The sequence below is a fragment of the Cupressus sempervirens genome, chromosome 2, assembly GCF_028749045.1.
Source record: "Cupressus sempervirens isolate cs-2001-9-10 chromosome 2, ASM2874904v1, whole genome shotgun sequence".
NCBI classification, from domain to species: Eukaryota; Viridiplantae; Streptophyta; class Pinopsida; order Cupressales; family Cupressaceae; genus Cupressus; species Cupressus sempervirens.
Window position 1 is genome coordinate 642982707 of NC_143119.1, and position 26029 is coordinate 643008735.

Consider the following 26029-nt stretch of genomic DNA (forward strand, 5'->3'; position numbering starts at 1 on the left):
ATTTTCCCTGCTGCTGTGGTTTTAATCTAAACACCCAAAACAGATTGTCGGGATAACACAGAGTCTTCCCCTCGTGAGCAAGAGATTTAGGAATCCATTAATAAGAAAGAGCTAAAAGATTGCCGCACCTGCTCAGACATTTTAGGAATTTCTCTATGCTCCACAGAGTTTCGGGGATGGGGACAGAGACGTGTTTCCGCTACAGGTACATTAGAGAGAGAGAGAGAGAGAGAGAGAGAGAGAGATTTCAAATATGCATATCATAACATTTATAAACCATTCGCCATAGAAATTCAGAAGCTCAATACATACTTTCATTGTAAAAATTATGGCATAGCGAAAATGCCCACAAAGGCTCCAAGTTTCATGCATGAAATTACATAAAATATTGAAATGTAAACAATACACATACTATTAAAGTCTATTGCTAAAATACTAAACAGTAAACTAAACAATAACATAGAAGTCCAACATAATCAACTATAGATAATAAATTATAATATTAAAATGTAAGTACTATAACTAAACTACTAAACAGTAAACATAGAAGTTTGCAATAATCTATAACTGTCCATAATCAGTAGATGGTAGATCTAAGAGTAAACAAGTTTGCAATAATATATATCTGTCCATAATCAGTAGATGGTAGGTCTAAGAGTTTAAATCAAGTTGATTTGACACCCTAACCTCCTCTTTCAACTATTGATCACTCCTTGACCGGTTGCTCCTTTTGCTGGTTTTCTCCTTTGTGAATGTGAAAATAGATTAATTTCTCATGTTTTTGGTTATTTTATGCTTTAGATTAAATTATGCTATTGTTAAATGTGGTTTAAGTAACCTTGTGGGACAGCCAAGATTTTTTTTAATTTAAAAATGTCTTATTTTTTAAAACTGGCAGTTCGAAAATGGCTCGAGCCATAGTAGATGATCAGAAGTCCTCAGGACAAGTAGGGGACTTGTAGTCATCCCCTAGCTATCTTGGGGACTTCTAGCTGTACCCCTTACCCTGCTACTCTTAGAGTGGCATTTCGGGGACAATACCCGTTTTGGTGAAAATAGGACACCTTAGGGGATGGCAAGTTCCTGCCCCCACATCCCTGTACCTTTCACAGGGAACGCATCGCCATGGAGCATAGGAATTTCTTTTGTCAAATGGCATTGTCAAAGTTCAATGTGAATAATTTTCTGAGATATGTTTAAGTGCTGATTTTCAGTACAAATTATTAAAACTGGAGGGAAGGGGCTGAAACTTCCATACTGCACAGAAAATAGTTTATGTAAATTACTCAAAAAATTCCCAGTGGCACCTAATAACAAAACAGAGGAAACACCCGTCCATGGGTCGGCTGTCTAATTGTGTTAAGTTTTACATCTCAAGAAATTCATATTTAAAGGTCAGTAATACTCTGCAGCACTGCCATGTGTTGTCCCCTATTTGAAAATAGGATTAAATGATAATAATAAAATTGGAAGTCCAAATTAAAGGTCAGTAACACACTGCAGCATTGCCATGTGATGTCCTCTATTTGAAATAGGAGTGAATAATAATAATAAAATTAGAGATAGTAAACAATTATAATATAATATAGTTAATGAAAGAACCAAATATAATGAAAGGAAATGATTTTTCAACTCCAAAAGCTGCCACCTCTTGGTTTGGATGATATAAAAATTAAGTTCAAACTCAATCGATGGGGGCGTTATAGAATATAATAGAGGAATTTTGGTAAGAACCACAGAATAACATCTGATAATTCACCAGAGAATACCACACAGCAGTGGTATCGTGGAAGAAATATAAGAAAGGGATATTAATTACACAGTCTGCGACTGTATATTAAATACAATTAGATACCTTTACAACCAATAGCATTGGGCAAGGAAGGAAAACTTTCAGATCATAAGTCAGTGATTTAACCATCTATGTGACTGGAATCAACAGTTTGCCTATTGAAATAATAAATTTAAGAACTGTCAGAGCACTATTTTAAACATACATGTTCAAGTCTAGTTATTATTTCTAAGTCTGACAAGAAGAACATAGATGCAATAAGGGAGAGACCTGTGTAAATCCATCCAATCGGGCAGTCCCAAGACAAGATAAAGATCAGCAACCCTGAGCACCTTGCGGACATGTCCAAGAAAGGCTTAAAGGTGCTGATCTATAAAAACCTTGAAGGAAACCATTGAGTTGGGTGTATTAGCAGCCTATTGCATTTCAGCATTCTCATAACCAGGTATAATAACCAAGATAGCATGATCCTCTCAATTTAGATATATAGCTTATTACTAATTTACCTACAGCTTACCCTTATAGCATGAGATGAGTTCAAAGTTCCCAGACTTGGACCCGGCTCTGACTTGGCAAGGGTAACTAGACTCGTGATCAAGCTCAGACTTGGCTGTGACTCGGCAAAGCAACAAAGTGAAGATTTACCCTTGCCTTCACCCTTTTGCTATCATATATTAAAACTGGCAGGGCTGACCCGGCTCGCCGACCCGAACCCAGCATGGCTGACCCGACTCGCGGAGAATTTGGTTTCTCTGGTTGAGTTAATATAATTCAATTTAAGTATATTAAACATAAGTTCAATTACACATAGTAATATTTACATGGGGACATACGGTATCAGAGCATGATCATGCATCATGTAGGGCAAAATGACAAAACAAGGAATCATTGTAGTAGATAAATAGCTATGTTCCCCCGAGTTTCTGGGACAAGGACGGCAGGGGACAATGGGACGGCTTTCTGGGATGGCAAAAAAAATTGCCGATTTTGGGGATGGCTATAAAATATACATTACACTCATACGAAGACATGGATTGATGAAGGTATGCTCAAATTCAAACATGATGAAGGTACGCTCTGATACCACTTGATGAAGGGTCACACCACCCTACCAACTCATAACCAAAAATGCCACAATATGAAGACAAGAGATGACAAAATGCTTCAAACAATTTCATTATGCTTAAAAATCTAATATTAATTACAATAACATTTCTACAAGATCCCCCAAGCTAGTCCACATCCACACTCTAGTAGGAACCTCCAAGATCTCAACTTGTGCTCGCAAGCCACCAAGCAACCTCCTTGTTTGTAAACCGCAGTCACTAGCTCTTTTCCAACTTTATCCAAGATCCAAGTGTAAACTGCCTCACATTCGGCGCTCTATTTACACACTCACAACTCCATCACAATCCTGCTGTAAACTGCCTCACATTCGGCGCTCTGTTCACAGACTCAGGAAAACTCACTCCTCACTTCCTCCTCTTTCACAACTTGAAGCCTTCACACCTTCTAGCTTTCACAACTTGAAGCTTTTCCTTCCAAAGCTTTACCTTCCACAGCTTCTACTTCTCGAGCTTGATTAGAAATGCTCATATGCCTTGCTTAAATAGGCACTTACCACCCAATGCATAATTTATCCACAATCTTCTAGAATTCCACCTACTCAATATCCACAACCTTCTACAACTTCCATAACCTTCTACAATATCCACAACTTTCTAGAATTTCACCTAAATACAACTAAACACCACCACGTGACCCAATTAGAAAATTACATTTCTTTTGTGGATCACAACAAATATTAAATGCACGATTTAAGGAACTTTCCACAAACTTCTAAGATGCCACCTACACACCTCAATTAATGGAATGACAACTATTTTTCTTATTTTTCTATTTATGCCACCTATGCACCTCGAAAATAGAAATCCCCTTTTTTTTAAAAAATTATTTCTCCTCTAATTTTCGTCACTTTCTCTCTCCTCCAATTTTTTTTTTTTTTTTTTTTAATAAATAATTTTCCCATGCAAGATGCTCCTGCATCATGGATAAACCATGCTATTTAAACATCATCGAACCTTAACATACAACATTTCAATAATCAAACTCAATGCTCAATATGCTATAATGCATTCATAATTTGGGATTATTGTAAATGTAGATGTCATATTAAGATAATAACATAAAAATTTAAAATATACCAAAGAACATAATTTAGAATTCATTTTCAATAGCAACACGAACAACAACTGACCTTCCAAATTGAAGCACACTACTATCATTTGATTCTGAAACTACACTTTCAATTCATTGTAAGTGAACTGATATTATTATTAATACAAAAAGGTTCTCTATACAGTTCTAATCATGATATAGGTTTGTTACAATAAGACGGTATCTTGATGCAACTTCAATATTCACCATATCTTCCACAAAAGCCAAGACCAACCTATCACTGATGTAATGCCAAAAAATGACATAAGGATACATGTTCATAAGGATACATGTTCTAGGCCTATGATGCACTTTTCAAACTTTCCCAGCAACTTGCAAACTGTCTGCTATATAATTTTGAGCATGTAGCATGACTATAACAGCAATATTAATTCCATGATTCTTAACGTAATGTTGTCAAATACTAATCAGAGGGCCCGAAATAGCAGGAATTAACTACCAAAAAATAATAAGCATGTTGGGGTGAACATGGAAGGAAGAACCTACTTCAAAATTTTATAATAAAAAAATTCTAAGTGCCGACGTTGTTTATAAAGTCAGGGACGCCCAGCTGTCCCGCGAAATTCCAAGGCGTCCCCAAGACATATGGACGTCTCCAAAAAAATTCCTGAAGTCCCCAAGTTTTCGGGACGTTTCATGGAAATTTTCAGAAAAGGGGACGGCGGGGGTCATCCCATACCCATCCCCCTGTCCCAAGGACGTCCCCGTTTCCAAAACGTGGCCTTTTTGGGCAAGGACACATCCCCAAGGTACGTAGATAGAACGGAATCTAGAAATACATATATGTGTACTCGAGAAAATATTGAAGTAAAGAAACAAACTATAAATGTTATGAATAGAAAGACATTTATTTCAATAGGAAGAAATCTAACAAGGTGCGTATAATGTGTATGCTTTGTGTCTTCATGCATTAAAGTGTATTCTTTGTGTATCCTTCGCGTCTTCATGCAATAAGTGTATTCCTCATTATGCTTTATATCTTCATATATTCGTATATTTCATACTTTCGAATGGATGTGATTTTATATTTAATTAAGCTAGAATAGTAAGGCTTGAGTATGAATTTATCGATTAATAGCACAATTGCATATTTACTCCCAAAAGACCTGTATAAAGATTAATATTGCTCGAGGACAATGGGCAGAGTAGGATTGTGATGTCCCCTATTTGAAAATAGGATTGAATAATAATAATAAAATTAGAATATTAAAAAATATAGTAAGCAATTATAATATAATATAATTAATGAAAAAAACATATATAACAAAAGGAAATGACTTCTCAATTCCAAAAGATTCCACCTCTTGGTCTGGAAGTTATAAAAGTTAAGTTCAAACTCAATCAATCAGGGGTTATCGAATATAATTGAGGAATTTTGGTAAGAACAACAGAATAACATCTGAGAATTCACCACTATATATACAGAACATTCCACACAGCAATGGCATCGTAGAAGAAATCTAAGAAAAGGAAACTAATTACACATTGTCTACAACTGTATATTAAATACAGTTAGATCCTTGTACAACCAATAGCATCGGGTAAGGAAGGAAAGCTTTCAGATCATAAGTCAATGATTTAATCATCTATGTGACAAGTATCAACAATTTACCTGTTTAAATAATAAATTTTAAGAATATTAGTGCAAGATATCATAGCACTATTATAAACATACATGCTCAAATCTAGTTATTATTTCAAAGTCTGAGAAGAAGAACATAAATGCAATAAGGGAGAGGCCAGTGTAAATCCAGCCAATAGGGCAGTCCCAAGACAGGATAAAGATCAGCGATCTGAGCCCCTTGTGGACATGTCCAAGAAAGGCTTAAGGACTTGGATCTATTAAAACCTTGAGGGAAACCGTTGAGTTTGGTTTATAAGCAACTTATTGCATTTAAGCATTCTCATAACCATGAATAATAACCAGGATAGCATGGTCTTCTCAATTCACTAATATAGCTTATTACTAAATTACCTACTATTGTTACCCTTATAGCATGACTTAATATAATTCAAGTATATTAAACATAAGTTAAATTACGCATAATTAGTTAAATTTAAATGGGGACATTACACGCCACTTTCCTAGTACTTGCATGGGTTCAAGGGCAAAAAGGCTAGTAAATTACTAGTAAGAAAAGATCGACTTCCCCACTTACTCGGATTTGGCAAATAACTTGTATAAATATTTCCGCAATTTGATATAAATAGAGTCAACGGGCCAAAGATTTAAAGATTTGTGCTCATCTAAAAAGGATCAAAAAATAATTTCCAATAAAGCTTATAAAAATAGTTAAATTATCATCTAGATAAATAGTGCTAACCAGAGAAAAAAGAATAATATTATGGTGAATGGCTTGCAAAAGCAAACAAAAGTAGTTCAACACAAATAATAATTCGCATAATGTCAAAAGCTATAATAAAAGGTAGGTCATTGGTATTGAAAAACAAGAAGTCTTTTTCGCAAAAACAAAATATGCTTTGTGCATTACGAATTCTTTCGCCGCCTTAGAGGAAGGAAACCCTAGATCAATGGATCACGACAGGTTTCAAGGTTGTCAAAATAACAAATATATCCCTGTTAATCATGTTGGATATATGGAGCTCACATGAGAGATATTAACAAATACAAACAAATGCCTCAGTATTCCTTGATCACGAGTAGAACTCCTAAGATTGTCATGGGGGTGAATAAACTGCCTATCAGCTCCTCCATTTACGAATCCCCTATCCAAAATGCTCGACCGAGTATGGATGTTTTAACTAAAAAAGGATTCAACGTGTTGCTCCTACTTCAAACCCCAACGCTAAGGAGGAGATTTTCATCACCAGCAATGCTTTCTCGAATGACTGCTAGGATCAATGCAAAGCAAATGGCCTCTTTGCCTTTTGGGATGACAATTTTATCACAAAACAACTTCCCTAAATGGTTCAAAGAGAAATTCAAGGGGCAGGTAAGTACTACAACCTTTGATGGCAAATTTATATATGTTGAATGTAAAAAAAATAAAAGCTCAAAGGGAAATTTGTTATTTGGTGTTCCTTTACATTGCAAAGGGTTTTTAATAAAAAATCCATTGGAGACCTAACTTTAACATTGCTAAATTCGACTCTTAATATTGTCCTTCACTAGATTTCTATTCCTATCTTTCCTATAGAACTCTTACATAAAAAAATTATCCTCCAAATTGGGAATTTGTTAAGGGAATATGAAGGTTTACCAAAGAATTTTGTTTCTTCCAAGAAATTAAAAATTCTCGACAAAGTTCGAATTTTAAAAACAAAAAATCCATTAAAAATCATCTCGAATAACTCATTTTACAATCTAAAACCTTCCCTTTGTGAAGAAGTTAATACAAATACATATTCAATAACTCTAAGTTAAACAATGAATTTTATAAAGATCCTTGTAATAAAATGGACCTCCCAAATCTATCATTTTCAAACCCAAACCTAAAAATTACATTCCTAGAAAAGGGGGGTTTCATCCTTAAAAACTCTGTGACCCGCGCAAAGACAAATAATTTGGTTAACCCTCTTGAGTTGCCTCTAATTGATCTTAAGTCCTAGCTTCCAAGATTCACCTCCTTCCTCCCCCGATCAGACTGGTAACCTAAACATTAATAAAAAACTATTTGATCTTGTTAGTTCTCAAACTATTCCGTCTCGTAATCTTTTATACTCAAGCCTCGTTAAACCAAAGTCTTCCCCAATTAAAATCTTTACTATGACAAAAACACCTACTTTCAAGCCCTCCTGCCCAAATTCTTCCCTTTCTTCTTCCTATTATATTGTGGGGCCTGCGGAGACTTCTAAATCTACCCTAGTGACTTTGAACTCCTACCGGACCCATACTCCTTATCCCCCTTCCAAAACTCATCACTCATTGAATTATTCTTTACCTTCCCCCCCCCCAAACAGATTCCCCCATGCAGAGTGATCTTATTAATAATAATATAGATAAATTTAAATCTCTCGTAAACACAGAGCCATTTTCTAATAATATTTCCATATTACCTAATTTATTAGAACATGAAAAACTTGTGAAAAGCATGGAAAATAAAATGAGAGATCTCAGTCAAGAAAATAAAATGAAGGATGTTCGCGAGAATTTAGACAGATTTTTTTTGTTATCCCATTTGCTGCTCCATCTAACAATCAAGATGATCTTATGTTTATCAAAATAGAAAATACAAACTATAATAAAAGTGTGAATAAGAAAAACTCTAAACTAGACATTGGTCCTATCTCAAAATCCATTTTGGATAGTGAAATCTCAAATAAAGAAGATTTTTCTCATGATTCTAACTCTTCATTTGAAGATTAAGATAGTGAAGCTGGGATACAGAAGAAGAAATGGTTAATAGGAAGAATCTTGGAAATGGATGATTCGGAATCAAAAGAAGATTAGCTCTTCCTCTGAAATATGTAAATTCTATATTAATAATTTTTTTATGATATAACAACATCTGACATTATAAGTCTTAAAAATATAACATTATTGTATTTCAAACTTATTGTAAATTATACTCACAAAGAATTTATTTACATTAGGTTTAAAAATAGTTTAAAGCTTGTTGATGTTTGGTAGCTTTTGTTGGATAAACCTATATATAATTATATATGAGATATGATTTATATATATAAGTTTATTGTTATATAAGAGAAATTAATATTATATTGTTACATACATACATACATACATACATACATATATATATATAAAACAATGATTAAATTTATTATATTAACTATCTAATTAACGAATAGACATGTCTCATTCATGGGACATGTCTCTTCATGGCTCATTCTCAATTTAAATAAGAGGTCGTTGTCATTTGGAAAACACATACAAAATACAATAGTAGTGTTTATTACATTTACAACGATCTGAGAAACTTAACATTGTATTGAGCAGGACGTTTACTGGGAAACAGTTAGAATCACTACTGTGATAATGATGGAAAGAGTATGTGATTAAGTTGCTTCTTTATGCAAATGACCTCATTTTGATTGCTAAAACTATGGACGGTCCAAGGGAACACTTGAAGGCACTTGAGGTCTTTTGTCAGGTGGTTGGATGCAAGTGAACAATAGCAAAACCAAGATGATGATTTTCTCTTTGAAAAGAAACAGGAGGCAGAAAAACACTTTTCTTTTCAATGGCAACCCATTAGAGATGGTGGACAAGTACAAGTACCGTGGGATCGATTTCAACAACAAGCTTAGCTCAGAAACTTGTAGAGCAAAAAGAATTCAAGGAGGATGGAGAGTGTTATACTCCTTACAGAATAGATGCAGGAATGCAAAATTATGGGACTGGAAAACCAAAAAAATGCTCTTTGGCTTGTTAGTTACCCCCGTGATCCTCTATGGATGTGAGATTTGGGGCAGCAGCATGTCGGATCTGAAATAGAGACAGGTAGAAAGAATCCAAAAGCATTTAATCATCAGTAGTCTCAAAATTAAAACCTTGGTTTCCTATGAGATCCTATTGGCTGGAACGGGCATCTTCCCATTAGAGGCATCAGCAATGACTCGGTTATTATGTTATTTACAGAAAGCTCAAAATATGAAAAGCCATCGTTGGCCTAATCTCATCATGGAAGAGAGGTTGGATAGAAGAAAGAACACGTGGATGAAACAAAATGTTAAATAGATGGAAAAATGGAATATCAATATACATGAATGTCCAAATAACAACGTTGAGATAAAAAAAATTGTGAAGGAAAAATTAAGGAGCTACATATGGTCAAAACAAAAAGGCCCCAAAAAAGGCTACTATATTAAAGAATTTAACCCAACAAGGGCCCATGAAAAGAAACCATACAAAGGAGCAAATATCAAATGGGAGCTAAGATCCTCATTGCACAACCTGGGATGGGCTCCCATTATTTGAGATGCGAAAAGGGCAGCTGGACGATACCCAAGGAAGAATGGGAGGAGAGAATATGTCGGTTTTGTAACACAGGAGAGGTTGAGACCGAGCAACACTTTCTCATGGAATGTCCAGCATACAATGACATCTACTATAGCTATCGGGATATTTTAGCAAATGGAAAGTTAGATACTCTTTTTGAGGAAGAGCAGTTCGCCAAGACAGCAAATTTACTGGTCAATATTCATTGTCAAAGGGCAGACTTAGAGAAGGAACTCCAAAAGGCCTAATGTTTTTATTTTATTTTTATTTGTTGGCATAGGCTGCTTTGGCCTTGTAGATGTTATTAAAATCATTCATTCATTCATTCAATACAACATGGGATAATGTGTTTTAGAAGTTTGCCACATATGATGAGTAGTCATGTTTGGGCATAGTATAAAGACTACCTGCAAACAGAATTAATAATCACAAGTCTTCTATTTCCATATTAGATTAGTGTGCTCTGGATTTATGGTTGTCCAATGTTGGGATTTGTATTCATGTTAATGAAATGGTATATAATGCCTTGTCTCTTCGAATAGTGATTAGCATCGAATCATAATATGAAAATATGTACCGCCTTCCTCCAGACAAATCTCATCGTTAACTCACATATTTTTTTACATGTCTAGTGTTTTGTATTTATTGGGCCATATGTCTCTCCACATCTACAATAGCAGAATTGACAATAGTTTTGACAAGATCAACTTGTGTTGATCTAAAACGATGTTTACACCTGCACAAACCAATACGACAAACTACAACAATAGTGTTGAGCAGTATGAAGGAGGGATCGATAAAGAGATCAACGCAAGGACAAATATTTATCGCTGAGATAAGCATTGTGGTGATTGAATCAATATGGATTTTTATCGTAGGTGGGATTTTCGTTGTGTGAAGTAATTTTGTATAGAAACGCACGCAAGTGGGTGGAAGCCTTTGTCTCTCCTCACTCTTCCTCTCATCGCGCTTTCAAACGAGCTCATCTCTATGTTTCTTCCTTCATGTCAATGCCTATGCCATCTCACCCTCACTATTGATCACAATCGCAATTTCGAATTAAATATATGAGGAGCAAATAATAGCAAGGGAATAAGATTGAGGCAACCCTTAAATATACAAGGAGGAACAAAATAATTGCATAGTAGTTAATAATCGATTAAGTAAGATAAACGTTTAAGAAAGGCAATCAAAATGTAACCCTCGCAAAGAGTTTGCCACATCAATGTGTATTGACCTAATATTTGCAAGGACTCTACCATGTGAATCAGTGGTGACGACTACTAAAACCTGCACTAGTGTCGGCTAGCTAACTGAGTCCACATTTGAGCTATTGTATAAGGGGAAGCGCCAAACATTAAAAAAAAGACAACAAAAGAAAATATATATATATAACTTCATTACTTGCAATAACTATCGTCACCTGCGGACTCAATTATGAAGTTGGTAAAGAGCACTATTCTCACCTACAAGAAAATTGAGAGATAATAGAAGTTTCCACGTGGAAGGAAATAAATCTCATACTCTTAGTCACACAGTCATTGAACACAATGATACAATGCAAGGCAAGAGAATCCCCAAAGGAGATGTCCTAGCCCCCAGCAAATAACCACACAGCAGAAGAATAACAATAACACAAAGATTTAGATCCAAAATAATGTCAATTCTCATAATATAATCATAAGATTTACGTCCAACATGCCTGGCTCTAAGGCCTTCTGGGTTACGGCCAAATACATAAGCAATTACAATAGTAATTCTACAAGACCTCGTAAGATCCAACCCCTAGCTAGTCCAGATCCACACTCTGGTAAAGAACTCCACGAAGAATCTAAACTTGTCCTCGCAAGCCACCAAACAACCATCTTCTTTCCCAAGCCACAACTACTAGCTGTGCTCAAACTTCACTCCTCTCAGCTACTCCATGTTGAACTGAATAATGACAAGACAAGACCCTCTACTTATACCACACCAAGCCACAAGTCGGCTTGACAATAAACATTAAAAGTCTTTTTCCCCCTTTTCTCCATTTTTTTTTTCATTTTTTTTTCTCCAATTTTCATCACTTTCTCTCTCCTCCAATTTATTTTTTTTAATCATGCCCCCTTTTATTTTATGATGCAAGATGCCCCTGCATCAAACTCCCCAAGTAGATAGAAAAGTATGTCCCATACTTTAATGTCAAAAGAAATTTCTCCAACCAACTTCATCTTCATCAAATGTTTCCAATCCATCCAAGACAAAAGAACAAATCTGCACATGAACCATCTCGGCTTCATCCATACAAACATCAAAATCATATGAATCTCAGCAACCCAATAAACATGCTTCACCAACAATCCCTGTAACTAATCATAACCAGCAACGACAATATCCCAAACATGAAGTCCATGTCAGCAACATCCAAAACCAACTCAATAATATGTAAGCTCAAATCCACAAGAAGAGCAACATGTAAATCCTCAGCCATGTCAACCATAGGAAAATCAAGAACACACAGATCCGAAGTGTCATGTAGATCCTCAACCGCATTAGCAACTACTGAATCCACACCAGCACCATCCAACTCCACATTAGTACCAACATCCATATCCTCAACAAAAGAATGTCCAACATGTGAATCCAAAACCATATCCACATCAACAGCAATTCAACCATATCAGTAATAACAGGTACATCCTCAATTATCTCAACAACAACATATGAATACGGATCCCTATCAGCAACCATATGCAAATCCTCATAATCAACAATCTCGTCATCCACAATAAGATGCTCTGCAATTTCCATGTCAAATACATCTAACTGATCATGAAAACGAATATCCTCTTCAACTTTAGTGAAGTCATCATTTACCTCTTCCTTAACAAAAATTTGTCTTCTTCTCTGAATAATCTTCTTAACTGGCCAAACCACTCCCTTCCAAACTAGTAGACTCTACCTCTAGAAATCTCTTCGAAACTCAACTATCTCTTCCTTAACTCGATTGGTAAAACTAGCTTCCAACATGATGATGTCTCTAAAATCTTCTTCTCCACGACATCACGGAGATTTGCAATCATCCCAGGTTCCAATCTTCTCGGAGGCATCTTCAAAGATCTTCACAAACCCTCCGCAACAAATCTCCAAACAGATCCAATCTTCACTCAAAAAGATCAACCTTCCATCTTTGGAACCATCTCTTTATATCAAAATCCATGTGTGAGTCCTCTGCAATTGTGAGTCAGAACCACCATATGCTTCCTACAACAAAGATATTTAGGACTCCAAAAAGAGATATCCACCACAAGATCGAATTCTGCTCTACAAGATCAACCTTTGCTCTGATACCACTTGATGTAGTGCAAGGCAGGAGAATCCCCAAAGGAGATGTCCTAGCCCCCAACAAATAACCAGACAACAGAAGAATAACAATAACAAAGAGATTTAGATCCAAAATAATGCCAATTCACATAATATAATCATAAGATTTACATGCAACATGTTTGGTTGTAAGGCCCTCTAGGTTACGGCCAAATGCATAAGCAATTACAAAAGTAATTCTACAAGACCTCACAAGATCCAACCACTAGCTAGTCTAGATCCACACACTAGTAGAGAACTCCAAGAAGAATCTAAACTTGTGCTCGCAAGCCACCAAACAACCTTCTTGTTTCCCAAACCGCAACTACTAGCTCTGCTCAAACTTCGCTCCTCTCAGCTACTCCATGCTAAACAAAATAATGACAAGACAAGACACTCTACTTATACCAAACCAAGCCACAAGTCAGCCTAGCAAGTTACATTAAATAAACCCTCAAGCCACAAGTTGGCTTGACAATAAACATTAGATGCCTTTTTCCCTCTTTTCTCCATTTTTTTTAATTTTTTTTTATTTTTTAAATTTATTTTTTTCTCCAATTTTCATCACTCTCTCTCGAATTTTTTTTTGTTTTTAATCATGCCCCCTTTTATTTTATGATGCAAGATGCTCTTGCATCACACAAGACCCCGTGAATATCGTTTGGACTGTCAATTATATTATATATTACAATGGAACCCTGTAATACATACTGATAAATATGGATATTAATCTAAAATGTGAAATAAGAAAAGGAACCATCTAACAATTGAAGGGCCCACGTCATCAGGCAAAGCACATGACCCTCTATTATAAGGTGATTTGGGCATGAATATGGAGAGTCGCGCCTTCACGTGAACCAAGAAATAAGGAAATTATAAGGTATGATTATATTTAATCATTCTTATATTATATTGGAGACCATATAAATTTCATAGTTGATATATATATTTATATATATAAGAACATGTAAGTATTCTAAGATTCATTCATCTACTCATTGTAGTCTCTCTCTGTCGAATTTCTATGTGATTTTTAATACTATATGAGCTCTGTGCCTTGATCTTTTCCTCAGAGAATGTTATTGCAGGAAAAGGGAAACTGATATCAAATTCAAAGGGAGTCTAACATTTCTTCAAAGGTAAAAGTTGCTCAAAAGATGGATGTTCAGAGGGAATCCAACACATCTGTTTGAAGGAGTAGATAGAGGATATGATTCAGTCAACCTTCGATGATCTCGGTCATATTGATTCAGAGGAAGTAAAACATGTTGAGATGAATTTTCAGTGATCAATAAACGGTAGCAATCAAGAGGACTATGATTCATGAATATACCTCGCGACTATGTGATTTTAATGGGCCTTCCCCTATGTACATCATGAGGAAGTGACGACTTCCAAATGATGTCACTTGTATTTGCAAAAGGTACCATAAGGTGATGATCTTACAATAACTTGTATTATGAGATCAAACAAATTGAGTATATAGTGAATATCTTGCATCTCAACATTCTAGAAGGCCATTACTCAAAGAGTATTTGGTGAATATCATTGATATTCTAACAGGCCAATACTCTTGATGTTAGATGTGATATCATACCTTATTTTGAGTACTTGGTGAATATCATTGATATTCTGAGAGGCCAATACTCATGATATCAGATGTGATACCAAACATTTTTGAGTAATTGGTGAATATCATTGATCTTTTGGGAGGCCAATACTCATGATATCAGATGTGATATCAAACCTTATTTAGTATTTGGTGAATATCATATGTTAATATTCTGAAGACCAATACTCCCAATATCAAATGTGATATCAAAATGATGGATATCTTTTGATCAAAGATATCCTTAATCTTGCTAACTTGATATTACTTTGAGGTAATACATGTGTTTATCCTCCCTAGCTAAGAGGAAGTGTTGATGTTTGGTAGCTTCTGCCAAATAAACCCATATATAATTATATATGAGATATGATTTATATATATAAGTTTATTGTTATATGAGAGAAATTAATATTATATATATATATATATATATATATATATATATATATATATATATATATATATATATATATATATATATATAGCAATGATTAAATTTATTATATTAATTATCTAATTAACAAATAGACATGTCTCATTCATGGGAAATGTCTCTTCATGCTTATTCTCAATTTAAATAAGAAGTCGCTGCCATTTGGAAAACACATACCAAATATAATGGCAGTGCTTATTACATTTGTAGCGATCTAAAAAACTTAACAAAACTTAGACAACCTTTCAAATGCCTTTTGGTTCAACGTTTGTCTAAAGGAGATATTTTTTCTTTTAATATGAGTGTTACAAGTAATTGATCTATATTACATAGCTAACAATGATCTTGGTCAAGATGAGTTGAGTTTTGCAAATGTAATCAAGATTAAGTTGGAGAAGGACTCTCTTTCACATGACTATCATATATGTCTGTCAAAGGAACGGATTAGGTCCCGAGGAAGATTGGAGACTTTCTTCTTCATTCTTTCCTAACCAGTGCCTACGCTGAACGAAGATTATGTATAATTAAGTTTAACTGGCTTCGGCCTTTTACCGATCAAAAAAATAGTTCTAACCAGAGATGCATAGGGGACACATCTCGAATGCTAGACCCCTACATCGGTTCTCTTACAGCCTTATACTTTCTATGTCTATCTTTGTGTTTGTGCATATGTGATACAAACAGCAATATCTCTATGGCCAGCTATTATTCCTCTGTATTTTTCCTTTTCTCATTATCGTTTGTAGCATTAGAAGTGAAATTGTTCATTCATTACCGTCACTACCATTAATGATGTACCTTCGAGTTATAAGCTCCAAGGAATTAATTGTATTCTCTAGCATCAGGAGTTCTGTATTTGTTTGTCTTTCATTATTGTCAATTCTTATGGTTTCATATTAAAAGCTCGATAAAAGAAAGAAACTTTAAGATTGATGGAATATGGAAAGTCAAGAAATGTAACTGCCATTTGTTGTCAATAATGCCGATTGCAATGACTATTGGGCTACTTGTCGTTTTTGTCTTGTTGGGATGTATGGTGTATTGGCAAAGTTTATTGTGTGTTGTGATTGTTGAAGAAAGTAAGTGCAACATTGTCGTGGTGGAGCAAGTGCGAATTTTTGAGTTTGCTGCTAGCATTTTCCACTTCAATTTTTTGGTATCACCATGTTTGTTACAAATATCAGGATTTTTGCTTAGAGTTACATTTGGTTCAGGCTGTGATGTATGATTGTGTAAGATCATTCTTGATGGCTCAATCCCTTATATTCGGTAATCTGTGATATTCATACGATTCTGTACATTTTGTAGCAAGCTATGCTCAAACTGTTAACAAGCTTCCACTATTGATTGTTATAAGTTAACAATCTATGAGTTGTTCTAATCATCTAAATAAGCTTGAGAACATTGTATTCAGTTTTGTGTATTCAATGAAGGATCATTTTTTGGGTGTGGTTGGGTTTTTTCCCTCAAATGGAAGGTTTTCCCAGGATAAATAATTGTGCAATTTGTTCTTTTGTGATTTTGAATTTCAGCATACTGCATTTCTAGTATTCTAGTTCAAAATTTAACATGGTACCACAGCGAGTCTGAAGAAATAAGATCCAAAACCAGAATGCTTAGCTTTGAAATATTCGTTGTTTGTCTCCTAGCTTGTTTATTTTAGCTCCAAACAATGGTGAATGGACTCAAAGTTGAAGACAAGCTAAATGGTGCATCCAATTTTACTTCAAGGAAATTCAGAGTCTTGATTGCGCTTGAAAAGAATGATCTTCTCAACTACATGAAGTCTGATGTAGTTGAACCTTACAATGACACTGAGAAAGCGCAATGGAGAAAGAACAATATCATGGGAAGAAAAGGTTTTGATTGACTCTGTTAAGGATCATTTGGTACCTGCTATATCCAAGTTGAATTCTATAATGTCCCCACTATTAAAGTTATTTTGGAACAAGTAATACTTGCGAAATAATGGTTAGAAGCACAACAATAACAAAACTAACTATATTATTCTACCCTATAATTTAATCCTAAACTTAAGGAGGTCTCCAAATCGGGCTTCTTAGCTCATAGGTGTAATGTCCCCATCTTTTGAGCAACTCAGTGGAGTTCTTAGCCTTTACATTCTCCAAAGGCAAACTAGAGAAATAAGAAATTGATTAAATTAATTTCTTATAAAGTCATTAAATAAATTTAAATTAAAAGGTGATTTTATATTTAATTAATTTAATTAATTATTGTATTGCAAGGAGAAGCTTCTAGATAGTGCATTAATTATTGGAAGGGGGGAGCCTCTAGTAATTTAATTTTCTAGAAGCACAATTAATTATTGTATTGCTAGGGAGGAGTTTCTAGAAAGTGCATTAATTATTGAAAGAGGGAAGCTTCTAGTAAATGCAATTAATTAATATTATATTTCTTTCTAGAAGGGTGAAGGTAAAGTATAAATAGAGGTGGGAGTTTCATTGTTTAGCATCGGATTATTGTAAGTTATAGATTTGTTCTTGGCATTAGAGGACGTCTATCCTCTCTTGTGACATTCTAGATGTCATTCCCTTGGGGTTTGGCCTTCAGAATTCATTGCTATGTATTTGATTTTATTAGTTTGAAAACTAATATTATTTCAGCAGTGGTTCAATCTTCAGTTTGCATAAATTCCATCTTGTTCATATTATTGTTATGTGGTTTCAAAATCTATGCAAAAGCATTAGAGTCTTTATCAGCAATTGGTTTAGTTCTTGGGCATTTCCAAGGTGCCCATTTCAGTGGTATCAGGGTTATAAGTCCTACCATCCTGTTGAGGTCTTATAGGGAATTTGGGATAGCCGGATAGAGGGAAAAGTGTTTGACAAAATGTATATCGGTCCAGATCAGGAGGTAATGTTCATACGGTTACTAGGTACATTAAAGGAGGGGCATCGTATGCAACAGGAGCAGAATAGACTAATGGATATGATGTTGCAGCTTATGGCTAGACAAATGGCCATCAATATTAATCTAGGAGATGCCAATAATGGAAACAATAAAAATGGAGGAAATGACAACAATAGGGGCAATAATAATGGAGGTCGAGGCAACAACAACGGTCCTGAGAATAACATTAATGGTAATAATGGACATAATGGGAATGAGGCTTTATCAGGGGATGGCGATGCAGCAATAGTGGGATTAGGAGAATGCCAAGATATTGTCATATCAGCAGCCACTTCTATGTCAATTGAACCATCCAATGAGGAGTTTAGCAGTATGCATGTCATTGTTGATGTGTATTCTAATGATGGCGCACATGTTGATGATTATGAGTTTTCATCAACTACAAATTTGGTCCAGTTTTCTTTTGTGGCAATTAGTGTTCCTATGTCCATATATTTTGATGTGGCTACACCTGTTGTTCATACAGTTGGCATGAGTGCATATGATTCGCCTATAGCTACATCTTTTCCAATGCATGTTGGTGATGATCAAGATTTTAGTCCAACATATACTATGTGGGTGGATACAGGGAAGAAGAGTTTTCATAGATCTTCTAGGAGTTGCCTTCTGGTTACATTCTGACTTCTACATCATCAGCACAAGTTTTGGATGCTAGGCTGCAAAACATGTGGTTGGTCTTGATGATGCTGGTTTGCAGTTGGTTTAATGTCCACAGGGATGTCACATACTACTTCATTTGGGATCCAAGTGGAGATTGGAGTTCATTGTGTTGCTAGATTGCTTGAGGACAAGCAATTTCAAGAAGGGCGGACTATAATGTCCCCATCTTTTTAGCAACTCAGTGGAGTTCTTAGCCTTTATGTTCTCCAAAGGCTAAGTGGAGAAATAAGAAATTGATTAAATTAATTTCTTATAAAGTCATTAAATAAATTTAAATTAAAAGGTGACTATATTTAATTATTGCATTGCAAGGAGAAGCTTCTAGATAGTGCATTAATTATTGGAAGGGGGGAGCCTCTAGTAATTTAATTTTCTAGAAGCACAATTAATTATTGTATTGCTAGGGAGGAGTTTCTAGAGAGTGCATTAATTATTGGAAGACGGAAGCCTCTAGTAAATGCAATTAATTAATATTTTATTTCCTTCTAGAAGGGTGAAGGGAAAGTATAAATAGAGGTGGGAGCTTCATTGTTTAGCATCGGATTATTGTATCAGATTATTGTGAATGATATTTGATAAGAACTTGGAGGTGCGAGTTATAGATTTGTTCTTGGCATTAGAGGGCGTCTATCCTCTCTTGTGACATTCTAGACGTCATTCCCTTGGGGTTTGGCCTTTGGAATTCATTGCTATGTATTTGATTTTATTAGTTTGAGAACTAATATTATTTCAGCAGTGGTTCAATCTTCAATTTGCATAAATTCCATCTTGTTCATGTTATTGTTATGTGGTTTCAAAAACTATGCAAAAGCATTAGAGTCTTTATCAGCAGTTGGTTTAGTTCTTGGGCATTTCTAAGGTGCCCATTAAAATAGGTACCTCGTCATCTTCCTGGGACTGCACCCCTTATGATTCTTCTTAGACAGGCATCCTCTATCCAAGGCCAATCACATATGCATATGTTGACATCATCAAAATATTCTGGCACATTGATTCTCGACCATGGTAGACAATGGAGATCTTAATATCTCACATGCTCCATGCTTCAAGTTTTATTTATCTCCATGGTGTAAGTCCCATGGGCTAACACAAAAGAATTTAAGGTCAATCCTTCTTTCAACAATGAATTAATGACTTATCACAATTGCAAATCTTAAGGGGACGAATACCCCAAATCCTTACCAACAATCCCTTATACATTTTTAGCACTTAATGACAACCCCCTATTTATCATCAAAGTCTTGCCTCTTGGTCAATGATGTGTCCAAGGCCAAAGCACTCTCAAATTCTATAGTAAATCAGGTGTACGAACTTATTAAAGTTGGTGGGTGAGTTTGCTATTTAATATGATTTATATTATTCTTCACATGTATATTCATGTGGGTCGGGTTCAAACATATTTTGTTACTCGTGTTTTTATGTGCCTCTTATATGCTTCCCCTCAAAATGTATGGTGGGTATGTGATTATCCATTCACATGGCGTCTGTTTGTATTCACTATCAACCCACATCCACTTATCCCTCTATTCGAAGGAGTCCGCATGGGATGGGCTTTTCATATCGCTATAACTCTCATAAATGTCTGATCTCCATCCATATTTTATTTCTTCATATCTCCTGAGACTTGACTTTATTGACTATATCTATTCCTCCTTCGATGCCCCTCTCCTCAATTGTCAACGCCATATTTATAAATGTTTGTATCCCTATTTAGGAATCGCGCCCTTTAGCCATGTCACCCGATATGTCAGTTGACTTGTATCTATTTAGGGATGTATTTTAGATATGTATATTACTTAGGAATATTTGATATTGATTTATTTTTTCTTTTAGCCTTTCTTTATATTGAATCTTATTTTATATTTTAGGTTTGGCAATTCAATCTTTTTAATCTATTTATTATATTTAAGGTTATCATAGTTCCCTAATTAGTTATGAATATTGTCTATTATAAATTCTATTATTATAAATAAGTTGACAAGGTATTTATTCATTTATACTCAACTGTTATGATCCAATGTTAAATTTCATTATTAAGAGGGGATATTATAAATTCAACTCAAGAGATGTTTAATTGTCTTCAAAGTCTGTATGAATTCAACAACACTAGAAGAGCTCTAGCTTTGAGATGACAACTCCAACACATGAAGATGGCTAGAGGAGAATTCGTTGCATCTTTCTTCATGAAAATTACAGAAATGAAGGATCAGCTCAATGTTATTGGAGATTCAATTGAGGACAAAGACCTAGATATGTTGGCCATGAATGGCCCTCCTCACTATTGGGAATCTTTCATTCAAGGAATTGGTGAAAGAGATGAACTACCCAAGTTTGATCAATTGACAATTGATTGCATTAAAGAGGAATGCAGATTAGAGGCTAGAGAAAATGGGCACAAATCTCACACTGAAGAAGGTATAGATTATGAGGAGACTTTTGCTCCTGTAACTCAGTATATTTCTACCAGAGCTATCATTGCTATTGCAGTGGTTAAGGGATGAAAACTACATCAAATGGATGTGAAGATGTCATCCTTGAATGGTGTAATTGAAGAATGGACATACATTGAGCAGCCAGGGGATTTTGTGATTCATAAGAAGGAATTAAATGTATGCTAGTTGAAAAGGCTTTGTACGGCATTAAGTGACCTCCACATGCATCGTATGAAAGAATTGATCATTATTTATTAAGCTTGAGCTTCCTCAAAAATGATGCAGATCCAAATCTCTATTTTGAGATAATTGATAATAAAGCAATAACTTTAGTTTTTCATGTTGATGATTTGTTTCTTATGGAGAAGCTTCTGAATTCGAAATGAAAGATCTTGGTCTTGTGCACTATTTTCCTAGATTAGAAGTGTGGCAAAGACCAAATGAGATTACCCTGAGTCAGGGGAAATATGATATTGACATTTTGAAAAAATTGGTATGTTAGATTGCATGTTTATGTCAATATGAGGCCTAATATATGTTATGTTGTTAACACACTCAATCAATTCATGTGTGAGGCTAGACAGATTCATCTTGTTCCAGCCAAAGATATTCTCGGATATGTATGTGGTAAAATGGAACATGGTCCAAAATATGCTTCAAGTGAAGGTCTGAACTTGCAAGATTTTTTTTATTCAGATTGGGCAAGGTGTGTGACTGATAGGAAGAGCACTTTCGGTTGTTGTTTCAGCTTGGGTTCAGCTATGATTTCCTCGTGCACCAAGAAACAATTATGTGTGGCTCAAAGTACAGCAGAAGTGGAATATGTTGCAGCTTGTCTAGCAGCAGGAAAAGCAGTGTGGCTTCAAAAGCTTCTTGCACAACTGTCTGGGCAGCATTTAGAACCAACTCTGATTTCTTGTGACAGCAAATGTTCTGTGAAGCTTTAGTTAATCTTGTTTTTCATGACAGGACCAGACATGTGGAGATCAAGTATCATCATTTGAGAGATATGGTTCAAAGGAAAGCAAATGAGCTCAAGTACATTTGCACATCCGAGTAAACAGCAGACATTCTCGCCAAGCTACTTCCTACAGTGAAGTTTTCTTATTTTAGAGACAAAATTGGTATTGTGGAGAATGATGCTCTTGCTGAGAGAGTGTCGACTTTAGTGATTCTTATTTCATGTTGTAATGCATTTTTCTTTGAGACGGAGAAATTTAAGGTGAAAGCCCTTGTAATGCATTTTCCTTTGAGACAGAGGAATTTGAGGTGAAAGCCCTTGTTGCTCTTTCCACTCATGGGAACAGCCATAGTGGATGTCATGTTGACAGACTCCATGACAACATCACCTCCATGATGAGAACTTGTGTTATTTCACACATGGGAGTAGCCATGGTGAACATCATGTTGAGTGAATCCATGATGCTATCACAATGAGAGAATCTGTGATGAAGTTTTGCTATTAACACATATGGGAGTAGTCATTGTGTTTGTCATGTTGAGAGACTGGAGTGTTAATGTTTGGATAGCAGCAGGAGACATCATTTACCTGTGATGGTTGTGCAAACTCTTTGTTGATGTAAACTAGTTCTCAAGCTTTCTCAGATTGGTTATGGTGTTCAAGTCCTATTATCTTCTTTGGCACCTATTCAAGAGGTTCTGCACATTGCTTATTCAGTTGAGTTGCTAAATGATTGGTTCTCTCAAAGCTTACTTTCTACTGTTTATCTTTGTGTTCATGAATATGTGAGTTGCAGCAATATCTCTGTGGCCAGCTATTTTTTCCTCTTTATTTTTCCCTATCTCATTACCATCTGCAGTGTTGGAAGTGAAACAGCTCATTCATTACCATCACTGTCACTAATGATGTGCCTTTGGGTTATCAGCTCCAAGGAATTAATCATGTTCACTGGCATCAGGAGTTTTGTGTTTGTCTTTCATTATTGTCAATTTTTATGTTTAATAAAAGAAAGAGTCCATAAGTTATCTCACTCAAAATAAAATTAACAGCTTATCTCACTCACCATCAGCAAAATTACCTTTCGGTTGAAAATAAAAAACAAATTATAACATAGGGTTCCCGTAAGGTAACCTTTGTAAATAGAGAAAATCAATATACTCTTTTATAAAAAAATACAATATTATCCACAATGTGAGTGGAATTTTCATTCATTAGGGAGGGAACTACTTTTGGTTAAAAATTAAAATCAAGTGAGTTATCCATCAGCAGTATGGGAATAAATTTTTGGTTTAAAATCAATGGCACGGCATTGCATTATCTATAGTTTAAATAAGCTATCAGAGTCCAAATGGGGCAAGCGTTTCTTGTTTTAAAAACAAAAATACCAGAATTTGAGTGACAATTCTCATTCTTGTGAGAACTATGATTATAATGAGGGAGAACGACAGCAACAATGCCCATTCAAGTAAGATATTACTCTAAGAAGGTGGTCCGTGTGTTGCTACCTAAAACTTCTCCATATTGAAAACTTTTGAATAAAACACGCTTCTATTCTTGTTATGTTATAATATGATCATAACAAATGTAGTATAAATAGTGCTATTATTTGTTGGGAATAGTGCTACAGTTCCTTGTTAATAATATGGCTGTAAGTATTCATTATTGTAGTTGTACTATTGGTGAATATGGTTGGATTCCATTTAGTCATCTATCTTTTGTCTTTCTATTTAATAGATGCCCTGCCTCTCATTTTTTTCCAAGGAAATTTGGGGTTTTTGCATTTTACTATGTTTGTGATCAACAGATGGCCATTTTCAGTTGCCTTCAGAACGCATGGTTATCCAGAAATCAAGTGAGTTATCTATCAACATTAAAGAGATTAATTTTTGGTTTGAAATCAATGGCACAGTGTTATATTGTCCATAATTTAACTACGCTATCAGTCTGAACAGGGAGACTATTTATTAATTTAAAAATAACAAACCAGAATTTAGGCGAGATCAACAGATGGCCATTTTCAGTTGCCTTCAGAACGCATGGTTATCCAGAAATCAAGTGAGTTATCTATCAACATTAAAGAGATTAATTTTTGGTTTGAAATCAATGGCACAGTGTTATATTGTCCATAATTTAACTACGCTATCAGTCTGAACAGGGAGACTATTTATTAATTTAAAAATAACAAACCAGAATTTAGGCGACAATCTCGCTCTTGTGAAAACTAATTTTTATTTGCAATCAACAAAGCACTACCATCCAGATTAAGAGTGTGCTATCTCTCGTCATTAAAGAAAAATGAAGGAAAAATGCCTTTTGTTTTAAAATCAAAAATGCTATACTAACTAGAATTGAAGTGAATCATCTCGCTCACAGTCACGGAAACTAATCTTTGGCTTTGAAAAAAGAACAAGCTAAACTTCCAACACAAGACCAAGCATTTCTTGAATTTGCATTAAAAACACAATATGTTTCAAAAATTATAATCACAACATCTTCTCGTATCTAAAAGATTGCCAGTTACCTCAGATAAACAAAGAAAACCCGACAATTAAGGCTTAAGAACAATACAATTACCTCATTCTCCAGTGGCTTCCTTTTATAATAAGCAAGAACTCGGGATTCGAGAACAAAATAGCGCTTGTGAATAAAAGACCTCCCGATCTTACGCCGTCCATACCGCACCATCCATCCTTCCAAAATCACCTTGTTCATGTTGAACCCTACGCCGTCTTCCTCAGAGTACTTGACCGAATTAAGATTACTAGAATTACTAGTACTATTGTTGTTTCTCCAAATAGAAGCCACATTCAGATGACAAAACTGATCCACGACCATGACAGCTGATCCCTCCGATCACGCTCACCAATAACAATGAGCTATCTCCTGCAATCCAATCCACTGCCCCTTTCCATAAAGGAAACAGCAAAATCACAAAGACATGATAAATCGCCGCAGAGCCATAAATCCAGGTTTTAATTGAGGCAACTCAATAGGCTGCCCGCCATAAATTCTTCTCTGCCAATTCGAACACGCGATCAGGGCGAATTCCATTGCTACGCGCATCCAAAAAAAAATTAAATCGGAATTAACGAAAGGCCTTGAATCCGCTCAAATCAGATCAAAAGCTGAAGAAAAAATGAAAATTTAAAAACCCTAGAAAAGCATTGGTCGCCAATAATTTTCTATTATCACCGGAAGACACGTTGCCGACTTTGTTTAAACGGCGAGATGGTCAACGTAAAATGGTGATATTTTCCAGAAGATCGTTCACGCTGTTTTATGAATGAAATCGCCAAGTCAACTAATTGTGACGATATAATAATAAAAAAATTACAAGAAAAATTAAAAATTAAAAACTAATTGCGAGGTTGGCGGGAAAATCTAAAAACAGCGGAGTTATTTCCCAACGTAACCACAGCCACACGTCAGTTGACTGAGCTGCTATTATTATGGGTTCTGTTAGTTGACAAAAATAAAGGACGTCGGGGCTCTAATGGGAATCTTATTCAAGGAGATTCTGCAGGCTATTGTTCGTGTGGGCCCCGCTGTGGGGTCCACGGCCGAGATCTTCTTTTTGGGTGGACATCGGCTAAAGTTGAAAAAAAATTAATTATTTGCCATAAAGGGGTATTCTAGCCTCTGAAATAAAACTCAACTCAATGGGAAAAAGTGCATGGTACTTTTGTTTTTAATTTTTTTTCTTTTGGGTGT

General features: G+C 35.2%; 1 protein-coding gene across 7 annotated transcripts in view; it reads right to left on the reverse strand.

The window, feature by feature from the left end:
• The window catches only part of LOC149575014 (protein ENHANCED DISEASE RESISTANCE 2-like), a 162524-nt gene extending 136956 nt beyond the window's left edge, over window positions 1-25568 (reverse strand). For 5 of the 7 annotated variants that reach the window (XM_089814869.1, XM_089814871.1, XM_089814868.1 and 2 more), the window contains exon 1: window positions 24893-25508. In XM_089814869.1, coding sequence (XP_089670995.1) covers window positions 24893-25153 — 261 coding nt within the window. In that variant the 5' untranslated portion in view covers window positions 25154-25508. The other 2 variants (XM_089814870.1, XM_089814867.1) reach the window with 1 other exon arrangement.
• Between the last annotated feature and the right edge of the window lie 461 nt (window positions 25569-26029).